Source organism: Oncorhynchus masou, chromosome 31, assembly GCF_036934945.1.
Source record: "Oncorhynchus masou masou isolate Uvic2021 chromosome 31, UVic_Omas_1.1, whole genome shotgun sequence".
NCBI lineage: Eukaryota > Metazoa > Chordata > Actinopteri > Salmoniformes > Salmonidae > Oncorhynchus > Oncorhynchus masou.
In genome coordinates, this window is record NC_088242.1 from 78,202,202 (window position 1) to 78,221,046 (window position 18,845).

Below are 18,845 nucleotides of genomic sequence, written 5' to 3' on the forward strand. Positions count from 1 at the left end.
GCAGACTAGACTACAACGGTTTTATAGAAATATACCTACAGTCTAAGGCTTCCCTAGCCTTTTAAGGGAGCAGATGGACAGATCCACACTGTAGACATAGGACTTCCTTTTTACATGAGATTTATTGCAGTTGAGGTTTACTGGGTGTTTCGAAAATTTGAGCAGATCGCACAGGACCATCGAGGGTGAGAGAGGGGGCTTAATGTCATTCTAAAGCAGCAGAGATAGGAGGCTGGGAGTCCAGTCCAGTTTGGTGCCAATGGGACAGGTCCCTTCCAGGACCATTTTCACCCCTCTAGGACCCGATTACATTCAGACAGTCGGACAGACGGTGCCACCATGCATCATCAAGTTGGACCACAGATAATCCAAGCACATTCTAAACTAAAAAAAGACTTATAGTGAAATAAATATATCTTCTATTCAGCCTGCCATAGTGTCATTTTAACATTCCAGAAAAAAATCCAGTGTTCTGAGAAGGTGTGTCAATGTAAGATGTATTATTTTGGTGTTAAAAGAGTATATTACATTCATAACTAAAACAAGGCAACTAGGGAGCTAAATATTTACCCTACATTTTCCCTATTTACCTTAAACTCTTGGCTCCTACAGTAAATAGATCTCCTCTTTCCGATCATCCTCATCAATTACCCTCTCACCTCTTTCCTCCTCCCTCGTATTTTGCCTTTCCTCTCTGCTTGTGCATTAGACCAGGGAGTGAAGTCAATATATGTGTGATAAGGCAGACTTATATGTTGTCCCTAGGCCACGTCTTATGAACCTCTCTACAGAGGAGGCAGAGAAACAACCCTTAACAAGCACTTCAGCAGGGGGAGGGGGTACTTGCAGGCTGGGGGAATGGTGGGGTGTTTTGAGTGGGTTAGTAGTGCAGCACAGGGGCAACCCTGCTAAGGGAGTGGGGTAAACCAACAGTCAATCTATTCACTTGTCTTTTCTCTTCAAGGTGGGTGGCTGTGGTGATGCGTGAGGCTGGGGTTGTGGTTTGGGTGTAGCACTCTCCCTCTTGGGAGTGTTGTTGAGGATGTCCAGGCTCCGGCGGCTGGACGAGATGACATCAGCCACAAACTTGGTGCAGTCCGCACAAACATCCCGCAGGCTGCAGCCACTGGTGTACAGGTGGGGGAACTCCTCCTCCACAGACCGGCGGGAGAGAGTACACAGAGATCTGTGGAGAGGGAGTGAGGTGATATAACCCACCAGGGGAGTACTCAGTATATAACATGACGAGGAACCTTCTGGGCCTGGAGTTTTTCCAGATCTGGTCACATGGTTTGGAACAACTCCAAGCCCTTCCCATCTGTAGGGGTTTGCAGGGGGATGTTAAAGATGGACCGCGGAGAAATCAGATGGGTAATTACTACATAAAGGCTGCTTAGAGATCTGAATGAAGCAGAGACATCATATAACATATGGTGAGAGATCTAGAGGAAGGACAGTGATTAGATTGAGCATGTAAATTACTATTGGCCAGGGTGAGCAAAGACTTCTTCTGCTAAGTTAAAGACAGTTCAGTGGCCATGAAGACGGACAGACAGATAAGACTCACTTGTAGACCTCACTCTTGCGACCATGGCTCTTTGGGCTGCTGTGAAAGCCCACAGTGTAGACTGGGATGTGGGCCATCTTCTTGGAAGGAATCTTCATCTGTGGCAGAGGGCGAGGGAAAGCAGAGAGTTAAAATAGGCATGGGTGAGGTGGAGGAAGAGGAGGAGAAGTAGGACGTTTAAAGAACTAAGTGAGATCATATCGGGAGAAAGTGAAGAGGAAATGGCAGACTTGATATGATTAAGAAATATGATAAAAGACAGGGCTGTGTGTATGAGGGAGAAACAACGTCACAAGACATCAGCCACATACCACATACCACAGACACGACACCCAAACCATAAACTCATACAACTCAGAAACTCACTGTACACAAACACAAGCAAGGAACCACCAAACATAACCATACACACATATAGCATCCCATACAACAGAAAACACAACAGAACCTCAAGGCACAATCACAAAATGTATTCAGAACTGAATACATTAACTTACAAAACACAGAACTACACAGCACAAGACAAACTACAATCTCACACAACAAACTCAACAGCCCAGACCTCAAACCTACATAGCACAGAACCACAAATCCAAATGGTCTGGTGACTAAGGCACAGATCACAATAATTGACATAATTAAAAGCACAGAATAATATTATGAGCCAACACAGAATATCTTAGATACATTTTGGTTGTAAAATAGATATTTTCAATAGAAACAGCATTAACAAAAAGCACTGTAGAAAACATTACACATTCAAAGAACATGAATTTGCAAAGAAAAAGGGACTGTAGGATACCTTTGCACTGCAGAATCCACAGACAGACCTGAAGGAGAGAGAACCACAGGGGCAGAGTTAAGAATCCCCTGAATTACACTACCAAAAACACATAGAACACTATTCAATCAAACCCACAATGGTATGTCAAAAACAACATTATTATTGTGCTTCATGAGCAGAGAGGGACCAAGTTTAAATGACTTGATTATGGTGTTATTACAAAAGGAGCATGTACTAATCTAATACTACATACTGTGTAGTGTGTACTCACCTTTTACAGAGCAGGCAGGTGGATGGCCAGGAAAAGAGGGGGAACTTAATTCTGCAGCAACAGCACACCTGGGAGACACATGCATATACTGTGGATAGGACCTCACTCATAAGGCTTTGAGAGAACATTATTATACTGTAGATAGAACCTCGCTCATACGGCTTTGAGAGAATGTTATCATACTAGAACCTCGCTCATAAGGCTTTGAGAGAACGATATCGTTCTGTAGATAGAACCTCGCTATTAAGGCTTTGAGAGAACGCTCCCAAAGGATGTGACGTCACTGCTTGTACCTTGCCTCTCCTCAGATTGTAATACAGTTCCTTGTTCTGCAAGTACTTCTCCATCTCTGCTTTCACCAGCACGCGACGCACATTGATGACCTCATCCACTGTTAAGGCAAGACTCTCCACTGGGTGACTGAATTCCTCCTTACAGAGAGAGATGGGAGGGAGGTAGTAGGTAGAGGAAGTTAGCTAGTATAATACAATGGGTAGGTTGAAGTGGAGCAGAGATCACCCAGTGTGGAGAAGTTATCTAAGAAAATGGGCCACTCACCATCCACTGGTGTTTATTGCCATTCCGAGAACTGGAGCCGGTCTCAGTTCCCTCTGTGGTCTCATTCACTGAGCTGAGAGAGAGACGGGCAGGGGAAGGTGGCATCCAGCCTGGCACAGGAAGAGAGGCTGGGAACAGGGAGACAGAGACACATGAGAGAGAAGCTTTGAATCACAGTCCATGTTGTTCTATTGAGTCAGATCTCTGATCATCCAAAAGTGTATGCTTCATAAATTAGCTGTCAATCAGATAAATGAGTGGTGACATGTTTTATCTATTTGGTTTAGGTGGGGTTTAATACATGCTGCCAGAAACACTTGCAAATCAGATCACAGTGGATCTTTGATAAGTATGATACGAGTCAGTTTTTCTAACATTCAAGAGAGGAACTAAATTGGGGTCAGAGGAAATAAAAAGTAGGCTAGGTATTAGTAGAAATACTTTCTACGGGATATAACCTCTAGGACTAAGTACCAACCTAGGTATTGGTACTTGAAAGTCTCACCTGTCTTTATGCAAAATGGAAAGGAAGAAGGCGCTATGTAACCCTGAGAAATAAATGTGTGGACTCCTATAGCGTCTAACCAGACCATAGGAAACTACAGCCTTGTTAGAGCTAGGATTAGAGCGAGTTAGAGCCGGGTTAGAGTGAGGATCAGAAAACTAGAAAACAACAGCAGGCTACATGTAGGCTAATGTAAATCAGCTGCTTATGATGACATTGTTGACATTTCTGGCATGTGTGTGATGAGAACGTGTTGACATCCCCCTAGCGGTAGAACAGGAGACATCACTGAACCACCTTTGTTTTTGTTCTCTCCTACAGTCAACACATATTTCACAAATTAAGGGGTGTATAAGGTGGTTGTGATATGAAAGAAAAACATGTATCGAGCCCATTAACTGTTGTCCTTCTAGCATTTTACTGCGCTAGTTCCTATCTGTACGTCTTTATAAGGTGATTAGTATCCATCACAAAACCCTTCAAATGAAATAACACAGCAGTAACGCTGTAACGGCTCTCCTCTTCGTCTGATGATGAGGAATAGGAATCATCGGACCAACACGCAGCGTGGTAAGTGTTCATAGTAAATTTAATGAAATAAACGGAACACTGAATGACAAAAAACAACAAAAAAGAGAGTGAACGACACGAAACAGTCCTGTAAGATGAAAAAACACAAAACAACTACCAGCAGAAATACAACACACAGAACAAAACATAGAATGAAAAACATAGAATGCCCACCCCAACTCACACCCTGACCAAACCAAAATAGAGACATAAAAAAGGAACTAAGGTCAGGACGTGACAAACACCTTTTAACCTGAGCAAGAAATTATTGTAAGCAATTTACAGAATGGATTGACACACATTAGGCCTATATGTGGTTACCTCCTGACATTGAATAAGATATAAACACTATACCAAACTTTATAACAAACTTTGTTGCAAAATCCTCTATTGCATTTTTTTTAAACAGTTTAGACAGTTTTTTCAATTGCAATTATCTGATTAGGCTTGCTTTCTAACACAAATAAATATTTGACATGACAAAAATACCAATATATCGGTTTCATAAACCATAATACCGTAAGTAGTCTAATGAGTGGCTCTGCAGTATCACATGAATACATATTACAGTAAATGTCTCCCTCTGCTGACCAATACCTGAAACTGTCTGTAGTGAAAGGAGTCTCAGTGAGCATACTGACCTCTGTGCGTGGAGGGTGGCCCAGCCCCTGAGAGCACGTGTAACCATGGTCTCTCACCCCTCCGCATCACGGCCCCTTCCAGATGGGTGCAGTCGGACAGTGAGGGGAGCGTCTCCCCCCTGAGCTCAGCCAGGTCGTGTTCTGAGAAGGAGCGGTCCCGTTTCATAGATGTGGGAAAACTCTCAGCACGGCAGAGCTCCCCACTGTCTGGAGACTCCTCATCCTGCAACAGCAACAAGACAGGAGGGCAACAGTGAGGAGGATGAGGTAGAGGAGGACAAGGAGGGGGGAGGAGGAGAAGATGGAGGGGGTGATGGAAGTGGAGGAGGTGATGGAGGTTGAGGAGGTGATGGAAGAGGAGGAGAAGGAGGTGATGGAGGAGGAGGTGATGGAGGTATAGGAGGAGAAGGAGGTAATGGAGGAGGTGATGGAGGTGGAGGAGAAGAAGGTGATGGAGGATGAGGAGGAGGACGAGGTGATGGAGGTGGAGGAGGAGGAGGTGATGGAGGAGGTGGTGATGGAGGTGGAGGAGGAGGATGAGGTGATGGAGGTGGAGGTGGAGGAGAAGGAGGAGGAGGAGCAGGAAGGAAAACATAACTGATGTTGTAGTTGTTATTTCTCAGTAAGAGGTAGTGCATTTAAATGAGAAAACAATATAGTTTCTCTTCTATTTTCCGTCTAACCTCCAACATGTTCATCTCCTCCATCTCTTGAAGAGTAGGGGCTTTGAGCAGAACACGAAGACGAGAAGGGGGGCGGGACCCTAGCTCTGAGCCTGACAGGTCAATGCAGGAAGTAGATTTGAAATCACACGGGCAAGTGTGTGCCAGACAAGGCAGGGAGCCAAACGCTGGCGAATGAAACAACACACAAACACTGAACTCTCAAACACATTTCACTTAGAATACATTCCACAATATGAACATACTACATGTATAGCTCAAAGTATTAATGTAGTGACAATGATGTCCATACATCTTTTGGAGCTGGGTGGGTCCACAGGTTTCAGTTTGCGCTCTTGTTTGATTTCAGCCAGGACACGTTCATGGAGGGACTGCTTCTCCTGCGGAGGAGGGGGCAGGTTTCGCTCTGACGCCTAGCATGCCACACAACGAAACACACAGGCAGACTGAGAACACAGGAGAAACAGACACAGACACACATTACCCAGTCTCAGACTATGACACCTTGTGACACACAAGGTACTGCCACAGTCACGTCAACAAAACAAATTGTAGTGAAAGGGACACTCACTGGTTTGAGTGGAGGGCGAGACCTGATGAAGTCCAAAATAAGCTCATGAGCATTTCTCTTCACCCGCGTAGGGATGTCACCATCCACCTACAGAGAGAACATGAGTGAGGTCTGGGACATAAATACAGAAGAAATAACTACTTGATCCATTGATCAAGAGTCTTCTTATCAGTATCAATACCCAGCTCACCATGACTTTCCGCAGCTGGAACTTGCGGGTGCGGATGTCCTGCATGAGCATCTCAAAGGGTGTGAGGCTGAACTCAGTGGGCAGTGGGTCAAACTCCTGGTCCTGCACCTTCTTCAGCTTCACCCCCTGTCTCAGCTCCTTCATCAACTGGACCCAGAGACGAGTCTGAAACACACACATACACTCATGTACCTCACACACAGACCCCATCAACCCAATGAAGGATAATACAGTATATACACATATCCTCATATACACACACAACGACACAGACAAATACACACGATCCCTGCTTCTCACCCAGTCTGTGTGTTTAAGTGCATCAATCTCAGCTCTATCTTCCTGAGGATCCTCTGTTTTGATTTTCTTCAACATCTACAGAGAAATGATAGTACACTGATAATAACACCACTATTCAGTTAACAATGATTTCAGTGCTTTACATGTGAGTGATCTGTAATCTCTGGTATAAACAAAATCAGGAACATACCTTCTTGGTATCTCGGATTTTGGTCAGGAAAGTTTGTAGCTCCAGAGTCTCAACAAACAAGGCTCGGCACACGGCTTGGTAGTGCTCAGGGGCAAGTGCAGGGTTGGCCAGTCTGGAAGCGCAAAGTGTCATCACCTGGCGTAATGTACGCACTGGCCTCATAGGCCCCTCTTCTCCTTCCTCTTCCTCCTCCTCCTGACCACTGTAGCCCTCATCTGTAGTTCCGTTGCCACCACCACAGTCAGCCCCCAGGCTGTGATCTCCCCCTGCCATGCGCTCAATGAGCCGCTCCAGCTGAGGACTCAGCTCCCGCTCCTCACTGTCATCCAGACCCCAGTCCAGGGCCTGGTAGATTGCCACGCCCAGAGACTGGACCAGCTGAGGAGACAGATTCAGGTGATCGAGGAAATAAATAGCAGTGGACAACAAGCTGTTAGGATAGAGAGGACTGGAGGGCTGCTTGAAAGATATATATGAAGACTGGCCATGAGAAGAGAGGAGACTGACATTTACCTGTCATGACAGTGTGTTGTATGTTACAAGGTGGGGATGATGGGTTCAGAAACTCACCTGGCGCTCCGCGATAGGTGGGAGGGGAGGTCCGTCTGTGTCATCTATGAAGACAAAAGAGTAGGCATGCAGCCGCATAACTAACACTGTTTTATGCTTGCTCTCCTCCCTAATAGGGTCTAGAGTTTTCCATTCTTCTCACACATTTTTGATACAATACATGGTTAAAACAATCATTTCGATCTATGAATTTGAGAGCGGTTACATTTGTCCAGCCCCAACCCACAGCTGTTTACCAAAAAAGTGTCAGGGTGTCCTCTTTGTTGTTGTTTGAATCCCAGATTGCCCCTTTGACTTTGAATTGTATAGGTATAATTAAGCAATAAGGCCCGAGGAGGTGTGGTATATGGCCAATATACCACGGCTAAGGGCTGTTAGCATGCACAACGCAACACAGAGTGCCCGGATACAGCCCTTAGCCATGGCATATTATTCCCCTCATCAATCTACAATAACAAAGTTAAAACAGGTTTTTCAAAATTTTGGCTAATTACATTTTTTTAAATCAACGAAATATCACATTTACATAAGTATTCAGACCCTTTACTGAGTACTTTGTTGAAGCACTTTTGGCAGAAATTACAGCCTCAAATCTTTTTGGGTATGACGCTACAAGCTTGGCACACCTGTATTTGGGGAGTTTCTCCCATTCTTCTCTGCAGATCTCTCAAGCTCTGTCAGGTTGGATGGGGAGCTTTGCTTCACAGAGATGTTCGATCGGATTCAAGTCTGGGCTCTGGCTGGGCCACTCAAGGACATTCCGAGACTTGTCCTGAAGACACTCCTGCATTGTCTTGGCTGTGTGTTTAGGGTCGTTGTCCTGTTGGAAAGTGAACCTTCACCCCAGTCTGAGGTCCTGAGCACTCTGGAGCAGGTTTTCATTAAGCGTTAGTCTCCCGGTCCCTGCAGCTGAAAAACATCCCCAAGCGGGCTATCATGTGCTTTTTACTGAGGAGTGGATTCCGTCTGGCTACTCTACCATAAAGGCCTGATTGGTGGAATGCTGCAGAGATGGTTGTCCTTCTGGAAGGTTTTCCCATCTCCACAGAGGAATTATAGAGCTCTGTCAGAGTCACCACCCTGACCAAGACCCTTCTCCCCTGATTGCTAAGTTTACCGGTCGGCCAGCTCTAGGAAGAGTCTTAGTGGTTCCAAACTTCTTCAATTTAAAAATGATGGGACCCTCAATGCTGCAGACATTTTTTGGTACCCATTCCAAGATCTGTGTCCCGGAGCTCTATGAACAATTCCTTCAACCTTATGGCTTGTTTTTTTGCTCTGACATGCACTGTCAATTTTGGGACCTTATATAGACAGTTGTGTGCCTTTCCAAATCATTTCCAATCAATTGAATTTATGATAGGTGAATTCTAATCAAGTTGTAGAAACATCTCAACATCTCGCAATGGCTCAAATTTGAGTCTCAAAGCAAAGGGTCTGAATACTTATGTAAATAAGGTATTTCTGTTATTTATTTTTAATACAATTGCAAAAATGTCTAAAAACCTGTTTTTGCTTTGTCATTATGGGGTATTGTGTGTAGATTGCTGAGGATTTTCTATATTTTTTATCCATTTTAGAATAAGGCTGTAACATATAAAAATGTGGAAAAAGTCAAGAGATCTGAATTCTTTCCGAAGGCACTATATGGTAGAAAATGCTGACAAAATGCGTCATTTTCCCACCATTGATCCCGTATCACTCTAGAATGCGCATTTTTCATTTTATAGTCGTCAAATTCTACATATCTCATGTGCTGCAGTCACAACTCAGCTAGCCAGCAATGGCTCAGTTTTCTGTGTGTACAGAGAAGCGCACGGCTCAGATGACATTAATGACATCCGGGAGGCCTGAAACCACACGTTCAGCACATTAGTGCTGCAGAACCCAAGACTAGTGGAGAGGCCTGGGTGAGGGGTCAGTGCTGCTCCTTCTGTCCAGAACAAAGCGCTGAAAGCAGGACTAGGTCCAGATTAACAGAGCCTGTCTGAATAGATCTGCACCGTGGACAAAGAGTCGGCCTGACACATAGTCATAGTACTGTTCTCTCTCAGGAGGGTGAAGACATTTCTGTTCAAGCCTCTCAGAAGCTGAGTAATAGATCCTTTTTGAAGCAGTTAGACAGGTTTCATTATGTTTGGTTAGGTTCATGTAACCAATGACACAGACTGTCGCCATGTCCGAGTACCCATACTAGCACGCTACATACTTAAACTGCATACTCATTTGGCGTTTGATCAAGTAGATTCAGAGAGTCTGAATATCTGTCTCCCTGCAGCAGGTGGCTTTTTTCATTGATTCGCCAACCAAGCAAGGAGTTTTTGTATGGAGGTCAAAGAGAGTTTCAAATTTGGTCAACAACAAAAATGAATGGCTTATTTGCTAGGTGAGGTTAATTTGATCGAATAGAAGTTTCGTAATGCTTAAGTTGATAAGAGTCTACTGATATAAGTAGGACACGTGACTTCCTGGCAACTCTGAGAAAAAACACTTTATTTCGGAGTTGTCTCAAGATGACAATGCATATTCATGGTATGGGGCTAGTAGCATAGCATCTCTCTCCAGTGAATACAGGCGGTCGACATCAGCAATCCTGACTGAATATTCAAAAAATGATTACAAGAATGAGATGTATCCACCAATCCAAAGAAAGGATAGGCAGGAACTATACAGCCTGCCGGCCGCTTTGTGGACAACGGCTCCTATTGTTTGGGTGGAGAGACATGTCTTGACAGCATATGCATAATCTTTGGTAGAATTCACTCGTCTTTTTTCAGACTCACGTGTTTGACAACAGCTGATAATCAGATAAATTGACGCGCCTAGATGACACATTTGGAGTATTATTTTCAAAATGTCACATATGCTGGTATGGGTATTCGGACACGACCAGTGTCTCGGAGAGAACATTCATTCATCATGTGTCTGTCAGTTGATGATAGTTATTTCTCTTTCAGGCAATGTTTTCAAGATTCCATCTCTTTTGGAGCTGTTTTATGTTTGCTGCCCCTGTGATTTCCCCCACATTCAAAATATGGACCTGGAATCTGTTGTCATAGAAATATGGGGAACAAGACATACATTTTTTTTTAAACACAGAGGGAGTTAAACATTTTAAAAAGTGCATCAAAGAAAACTATTACAGTCATGTCAAACAGTGCAGCCAGAATAACAGCAAAGTTGCTGCATTTGATCATTTTCTAGTGAAATTTATTTGGATACATCCATAACGATGAGCTAATGATACGCAAATTCACCTGACATCGAAGTTGTGCTCTCGTCAGGACACTGTTGTTCAGAGGAGTTAGCCAACAACACAGCTAACACAATCACTTCAAACTGAAGCTGCAAAGACAGCAAACTAGCTGCATTTAGTTTCATTTGACCTATTTTCTATTTATATTTCTTTGTACAGTACCAGTCAAAAGTTTGGACATCTACTCATTCCAGGGTTTTTCTTTATTTTGTACTATTTTCTACATTGTAGAATAATAGTGAAGACATCTAAACTATGAAATACCACATATGGAATCATGTAGTAACCATAAAACATACGTTTGATTTTAGATTCTTCATTCTTGGCATTCTCTCAACTAGCTTCATGAGGTAGTCATCTGGAATGCATTTCAAATAACAGGTGTGCCTTGTTAAATGTTGGTTTGTGGAATTTCTTTCCTTCAAATGTGTTTGAACCAATCAGTTTTGTTGTGACAAGGTAGTGGTGGTATATCAATAACTTTTTAAATGTCTTCAAGTGCAGTCGCAAAAACCATCAAGTGCTATGATGAAACTGGCTCTTATGAGGACCGCCACAGGCAAAGAAGACCCAGAGTTACCTCTGCTGCAGAGGATAAGTTCATTAGAGTTAACTGCACCTCAGATTGCAGCCCAAATACATGTGTCTATTACATCTCAACATCAACTGTTCAGAGGAGACGGAGGCCTTCATGGTCAAATTGCTGCAAAGAAACCACTACTAAAGGACACCAATAATAAGAAGAGACTTTCTTGGGCCAAGAAACACGAGCAATGGACATTAGACCGGTGGAAATCTGTCTTTTGGTCTGATGAGTCCAAATTTGAGATATTTGGTACCAACCGCCGTGTCTTTGTGAGACGCAGAGTAGGTGAACGGATGATCTCCGCATGTGTGGTTCCCACCATGTAGTATGGAGGAGAAGGTGTGATGGTGTGGGGGTGCTTTGCTGGTGACACTGTCTGGGATCTATTTAGAATTCAAGGCACACTTAACCAGCATGGCTACCACAGCATTCTGCAGCGATACACCATCCCACCTGGTTTGCGCTTAGTGGGACTGTTTTTCAACAGGACAATGACCCAACACACCTCCAGGCTGAGTAAAGGCTATTTGACCAAGAAGGAGAGTGATGGAGTGCTGCATCAGAAGACCACAATCACCCGACCTCAACCCAATTGAGATGGTTTGGGTTGAGTTGGACCACAGAGTGAAGGAGAAGCAGCCAACAAGTGCTCAGCATATGTGGGAACTCCTTCAAGACTGTTGGAAAAGCATTCCAGGTGAAGCTGGTTGAGAGAATTCCAAGTGTGTGCAAAGCTGTCATCAAGGAAAAGGGAGACTGCTTTGAAGAATCTAAAATATATTTAGATTTGTTTAACACTTTTTTGGTTACTACATGATTCCATGTGTTATTTCATAGTTTGATGCCTTTATTACTATTCTACAATGTAGAAAATAGTTTTCAAAAATAAAGAAAAACCCTGGAATGAGTAGGTGTATCCAAACTTTTGACTGGTACTGTATATCTCCATAAAAATGATGCCAGCTGATTCATGATTTCGACTGGCTGAGAAAAGCTGCCTGCTTGTCTGTCTCGTCCAGACTCCCTACATGTTTATTACATAGCTGGAGATCGAATTTCAATGTTGAAACAATGTTGCTGTCAGCGATTGGGTGCAGAGTTATAGCGGCGTCAGGCGCAGGACACAGGTATTGAGTAACATACATGTAACTGAGTTTACTCAAAATATCAAGCAAAATTCCAAATAGGAACATACAAAGAACACTAGCACAAAACACAACCACTAGCGACATAAACAATCACGGACAGAACAGGAATGTATGCCAGAGGGTTAAATAAGGAACGTGATATGTAATAGAAACCAGGTGTGTGTGTAATACAGACAAAACAAAACGAAACTGAAACATGGATCGATGGTGACTAGAAAGTCGGTGACGTCGACCGCCGAACACCACCCAAACAAGGAGAAGGGCCGACTTCGGCGGAAGTCGTGACAGTTGCAAATGTCAGAGAGACAGACAGCAAGGTTTATACAAACCTCTGCTGTTGAAAATCAAATGCTAGTCTAAAAGAAATTGGAGATAATGTCTAGATGCTTTTTACAGTGGAGATCAAGTTTATAAATTGCCTGGCTGGGCTGATGAGCCAGTCTATTGCCCAGTGAAATGGAACAGAGTAAATAGGCATTTCAACTTCATAGTTTTAGCCGGTGGTAACTTGTGGAATAGACACCGGCTGGAATGTGGTTTTAACCAATCAACATACAGGATTATACCCACCTGTTGTATAATATAAAACACACCCTTAGTAACCTTGACCCTTAACCAACAATCCCTGTAGCCTACTTCATTGCCTTCATTACTCACTCATTTGCAGAGGTTAAGTAGCCTAATTGTGATGACCAAACAGGTTGTGATCGGTGATTAAAGTAAACTGTACATAAGTAAACTGCAGTGTTGGGGAGTTGTGACCTATGTAGTTCAACTAGTAATTTAACGACATATTCCAGTAGCTTGTTGGTCGTTGAAATAATTCAAATCTAGGTAGTGTTTTCAGTAGTTAATTACTTCTCTTGCCATGCAGTGGTGTAGCTAACTACTGGAACTACACACTACTTCTTTTGCCAAAATAAAATATGGGTGAAGTAGTTAATCATTTCATTTATTTTTCCGCATCAGACCAGCCTAATTTTCATTTGAAACATTTTTTTGTGTTTAACAATCATTAAGTTTGCTGATGACACAACAATGGTTGGCCTGATCACCGACAATGACGAGACAGCGTATAGGGAGGAGGCCAGAGACCTGGCCGTGTGGTGCCATGACAACAACCTCTCCCTCAACGTGATCAAGACAAGGGAGACGATTGTGGACTACAGGAAAAGGAGGACCGAGCACGCCTCCATTCTCATCGACAGAGCTGTAATGGAGCAGGTTGAGAGCTTCAAGTCCCTTGGTGTCCACATCACCAACAAACTATCATGGTCCAAACACACCAAGATAGTTGTGAAGAGGGCAAGACAAAACCTATTCCCCCTCAAGAGACTGAAAAGATTTGGCATGGGTCCTCAGATCCTCAAAAGGTTCTACAGCTGCACCATCAAGAGCATCCTGACTGGTTGCATCACTGCCTGGTATGGCAACTGCTCGGCCTCCGACCGATCGCAAGGCACTACAATGGGTAATGCGTCCGGCCCAGTACATCACTGAGGCCTAAGCTTCCTGCCATCCAGGACCTCTATACCAGACAGTGTCAGAGGAAGGCCCTAACAATTGTCAAAGACTCCAGCCAACCTAGTCATAGACTGTTTTCTCTGCTACCGCATGGCAAGCGGTACTGGAGCCCCAAGTCTCGGTCCAAGAGGTTTCTCATCAGCTATTACCCCAAAGCCATAAGACTCCTGAACATGTAATCAAATGGCTACCCAAACTATTTGCATTGTCACCCCCCTTTACGCTGCTGCTACTCTCTGTTATTATCTATGCATAGTCACTTTAATAACTCTACCTACATGTACATATTACCTCAATTACCTCAACAAACCGGTACCCCCGCACATTGACTCTGTACCGGTGCCACCTGTATATAGCCTCCCTATTGTTATTTTATTGCTGCTTTTAATTATGTTACTTTTATTTCTTGTTCTTTTTAGGTATTTTTTAAAACTGCATTATTGTAAGTAAGCACTTCACTGTAAGGTCTACCTACACCTGTTGTATTCGGCGCATGTGACAAATACAATTTTAGTTTATTTGATAATAAGCTAAATTGCACATTCTGTTAACATGCAGTACTATACATTTACATTTAAGTCATTTAGCAGACGCTCTTATCCAGAGCGACTTACAAATTGGTGAATTCACCTTCTGACATCCAGTGGAACAGCCACTTTACAATAGTGCATCTAAATCATTATTTGGTATTTGGTATTTTATTAGGATCCCCATGCTGCTTTTGCAACAGCTACTCCTCCTGGGGTCCACAAAAAGCATGAAACATAATACAGAACATCATTAGACAAGAACAGCTCAAAGACAGAACTACATACATTTTTAAAAAGGCACACGTAGCCTACATATCAATGCATACACACAAACTATCTAGGTCAAATAAGGGAGAGGCGTTGTGCCACAAGGTGTTGCTTTATCTGTTTTTTTAAACCAGATTTGCTGTTTATTTGAGCAATATGCGAAGGAAGTTCCATGCAATAAGGGCTCTATATAATACTGTACGTTTTCTTGAATTTGTTCTGGATTTGGGGACTATGAAAAGACTCCTCGTGGCATGTCTGGTGGGATAAGTGTGTGTGGCAGAGCTGTGTGTAAGTTGACTATGAAAACAATTTGGGATTTTCAACACATTAATGTTTCTTATGAAAAGAAGAAATGATGCTGTCAGTCTCTCCTCAACTCTTTGCAAAAGAGAGACTGGCATGCATAGTATTTCTATCAGGCCTCTGATTACAATGAAGAGCAAAACATGCAGCTATGTTCTGGGCCAGCTTCAGCTTAACTAGGTCTTTCCTTGCAGCAGTGGACCACACGGCTGGACAATAATCAAGATTAGACAAAACTAGAGCCTGCAGAACTTGCTTTTTGGAGTGTGGTGTCAAAAAAGCAGAGCATCTCTTTATTATGGCTAGACCTCTCCCCATTTTTGCAACCATTGAATCTATATGTTTTGACCATGACAGTATACAATCTAAGGTAACGCCAAGTAATTTAGTCTCTTCAACTTGTTCAACAGCCACACCATTCTTAACCAAATTCAGCTAGCACTTAATGAATGATTTGTACCAAATACAATGCTCTTAGTTTTAGAGATGTTCAGGACCAGTTTATTACTGGCCACCCATTCCAAAACCGACAGCAACTCTTTGTTAAGGGTTTCAGTGACTTCATTAGCTGTGGTTGCTGATGCGCACTGTATATGGTTGAATCATCAGTATACATGGACACACATGCTTTGTTTAATGCCAGTGGCAGGTCATTAGTAAAAATAGAAAAGAGTAGAGGGCCTAGAGAGCTGCCCTGCGGTACACCACACTTTACATGTTTGACATTAGAGACGCTTCCATTAAAAAGAAAACCCTTTGAGTTCTATTTGATAGATAACTCTGAATCCACACTATGGCAGAGTTTGAAAAGCCATAGCACTTAATTTTTTTCAACATCAGGTTATGGTCAATAATATCAAAGACAGCACTGAAATCTAACAGTACAGCTCCCTCAATCTTCTTCTTATCAATTTCTTTCAACCAATTATCAGTCATTTGTGTCAGTACAGTGCATGTTGAGTGCCCTTCTCCATAAGTATGCTGAAAGTCTGTTGTTAATTTGTTTACAGAGAAATAGCATTGTATTTGGTCAAACACAATTCTTTTATAAAAGTTTGCTAAGAGCTGTATGACTCCAAAGTGACTGTTCTTGCAATTTGTAGTCTATGACATTTCAAATTTACATATGATACGTTTTCACAAAGTAGTTTGGATGTAGGGAAATACTTTTAAAAGAAAAAAAAGTAAACTATATTTTTTCCTAATAATAGCTTTAATTGGTAGCTTGGTAAACTATATTTTCAGAGTAGCTTCCCCAACACTGGTAAACTATAACCATACTGACAAACTGCATCAACAATGCAATATAATTAGCTCATCAGCAAGGACACAAATGTCCCATACATATGCAGTATGTCCTTTGTTGTGCTCATTAAATTGACTGACTTTCTTCTGTAAATGACTCCATAAGTGTAGACAACAAAAATATTCAAGAAACACCCCAGCTCCCAAGACAAGATGAACACAGGGACCCTGTAGTGGGATATCAATCACTGTCAGTGCTATTAATTATGATTTACATTGTTCATTATAGAATTTGGTCATTTCTCAATATTAATAAAAACAAAAAGTATTTATATATTTGGGACAAAAAATGTGGCCTATACAATTATGTCTCAGCAACTGATCTATAGTCTAAACTATTGGATTTGTTTTTGTCCAATGTGTTGTGACATCATTTCTGCGTTTTCTTTAGGCTACTTTTATTACCACTATATGAAATCCCCTTATCACTCACTATGCTAATGTTCTGTTTCATTTTAAATAGGCTACTTTGGCCTATAAAATTTGGCCTAGTCTATTTAAAATGAAACAGAACATTAGCATAGTGAGTGATAAGGTGATTTCATATTTCTCTCTCAGTTTAAGTAATATCCATAGTCACCCTTAATGTTACAACATTTCGTAATCTACTAACCTGCTATCTTTTTCCACTCCCAGTTGTATCCTTTATCTTATCATGTCATAGCTCGGTTCGTTAGGCTATGTCAGCAACTCTGACAGAGTTTTTCTTTGGGCCCCGGCCCCGCAGTGCACTCAGGACAGTTATTTTATTGGGATCCTTTAACCGAATCACTTGTGAATGGGAAACAGATCACAAAGCTACCTCTAACTCTAAACCTTCTTTAGTAGATACAAGGGGGGATCTGTACTGTATGAATAATTGATCATTTCGTCTATTTGTATAATCCAAGCCAATTCTGTTTGGGGAGTGCTACTGACGCATTTATCGTGAATTTCCCATTCAAAACAATATTGCGTGTTGAAATTACAACATACAAATAGTGAATCAATATCAAATTAATTCAGAAATAACTGAAAGGCCTATAATAAATGAGACTATATTGTAGGCCTAGGCTGGTGTTAATTAGGGTATTTTGGTACCGCAAAGGGCAGTCAGGAAGTTAGCTAACCTAACAGAGCTCTCTTACGGTTGTTGCAGGGCTGTTGTTGTAGGGAAACCATCCCATCTCTGAGTAAGAGTATAGAGGACGGGTCCTTCACACGGGAAACTCCACCTGTCACAGTGGCCGGGCGCGGCATCCTCAGCCCGCTGCAGCATTGATAACACACAGCCCAAGCCTGCTCCTCGTTAATGGGCTGCTCGTAGGATTTCAACACTTCTTCAAGAGACAGTTCCCTAGGGTCGCTCAGGTCCCGAGCCTCTGCTCTGTCCGTGGGAGCGGACACCCTTGAATCGCCATCCTTGCCGCTTCTGTTTGTTGACCTGGCCATGGCTGCGGTAAACTACCGATCCCATTGCTCTGTGGACATTATCTTTTCACGCCGGGTTCCTTCCTTCCCCACAGCACGCCAACTCAACTGCCACAGCTGCGAGTTACTATAACAGCAAATTAAAGCGATCTTTGATCTGCAGGAATGTCAATCAGCGCCAAGGAAAGGAGAAGAGGCAGGAGGAGGAAACCATACGCTAGTGGCGCAATCAACCTGCAAGGAGAAAATCTTGTTGAAAATGTTTGACCACCAACCACACGAGTACTAGTAAACAATGACGAAGAGATAGATAAACCCTTGAAGATGATTGTAATTGAGAGAATAGACCATACGCTCAGTTTTGACAGTCCGGTCACACAGACTATCCGCTCCGCTGCAGTGCATCCCCGCATCCCCTGTGCTCCGCCCGTCTCACGTAGCCTGAGCGTCATCCAACAAACCCACAAATCTGTCGAAGTGGCGACCTCGACGCTGTGAGAATGTCAGCCCTCACATACATATTGTTATATAAACAAACAGAAGTAGAGGATACATCACATAAACAATTAATTCATGAAACTCAATCCCCCGATGTTTAGGCCCAAGGAAATCATTCCGATTGTAGCCCAACATTACATAGCCAGAGTTTGCAAAGGGTTTTTAACTCTCAGTAGTTATAGACTGTTCATCATTAGTTCATATAGGATAGTCTATAAATCAATAATACATTTGTAATAAACATTGTATGAAAATGTGTCATAACTTGAATAGGCCTTAAACCATTCACAAGCCCTTCATACACCCTTTGTATACACTTTATAAAGAGTATATTAATATTACAGTTATAAATTGACATTTTTTCCCTTTGATTCATCCATGCACCAGTTGGTCCAAAAATAAATAGGTCTGCATTCCCCCTCAACAAAGTCACAAGTTGATTATGAACAGAAAAATCCATATGGTTAAAGAGACTCTCCATAACATTTACATTACATTTAAGTCATTTGGCAGACGCTCTAAAACTTTTGTTAACTTTTTTATTTTTAGCCAGTAGTTCTGAAAGCAGTGCCCAAGAGCCAATAGGGTCCCTGAAAGTTGTGTAGTAAGTCATCA

General features: G+C 42.5%; 1 protein-coding gene across 3 annotated transcripts; it reads right to left on the reverse strand.

Annotated features, from left to right (window-relative positions):
* Positions 1-103: 103 nt before the first annotated feature.
* Positions 104-18,151, reverse strand: spire2 (spire-type actin nucleation factor 2). Of its 3 annotated transcripts, none has more exons than XM_064952058.1 (16): positions 18,086-18,151; positions 17,450-17,966; positions 7,401-7,444; positions 6,831-7,208; positions 6,641-6,715; positions 6,341-6,505; positions 6,151-6,237; positions 5,872-5,992; positions 5,580-5,671; positions 4,897-5,119; positions 3,181-3,308; positions 2,916-3,053; positions 2,623-2,690; positions 2,370-2,397; positions 1,568-1,665; positions 104-1,186 (listed from the first exon to the last, which is right to left on the reverse strand). In XM_064952058.1, exons 2-16 carry the CDS (start codon positions 17,751-17,753, stop codon positions 943-945), a joined length of 2,193 nt encoding a protein of 730 aa, XP_064808130.1. In that variant the 5' UTR covers positions 17,754-17,966; positions 18,086-18,151; the 3' UTR covers positions 104-942. The 3 variants fall into 3 exon arrangements, with proteins under 3 accessions (XP_064808130.1, XP_064808128.1, XP_064808129.1); XM_064952056.1 differs by having other exon boundaries at positions 5,580-5,746; XM_064952057.1 differs by lacking the exon at positions 18,086-18,151 and having other exon boundaries at positions 5,580-5,746; positions 17,450-18,061.
* Positions 18,152-18,845: the final 694 nt, after the last annotated feature.

Bases quoted from the DNA above. Each gene is read 5' to 3' on its own strand.
- spire2 (XM_064952056.1), bottom strand. From the start codon at position 17,753: ATGGCCAGGTCAACAAACAGAAGCGGCAAGGATGGCGATTCAAGGGTG. The intron at 6,506-6,640 runs GTGAGAAGCAGG...TGTGTGTTTCAG, and splicing joins CACTTAAACACACAGACTGG to ACTCGTCTCTGGGTCCAGTT. The intron at 1,666-2,369 runs GTATCCTACAGT...CCTCTGCCACAG, and splicing joins GTGGATTCTGCAGTGCAAAG to ATGAAGATTCCTTCCAAGAA.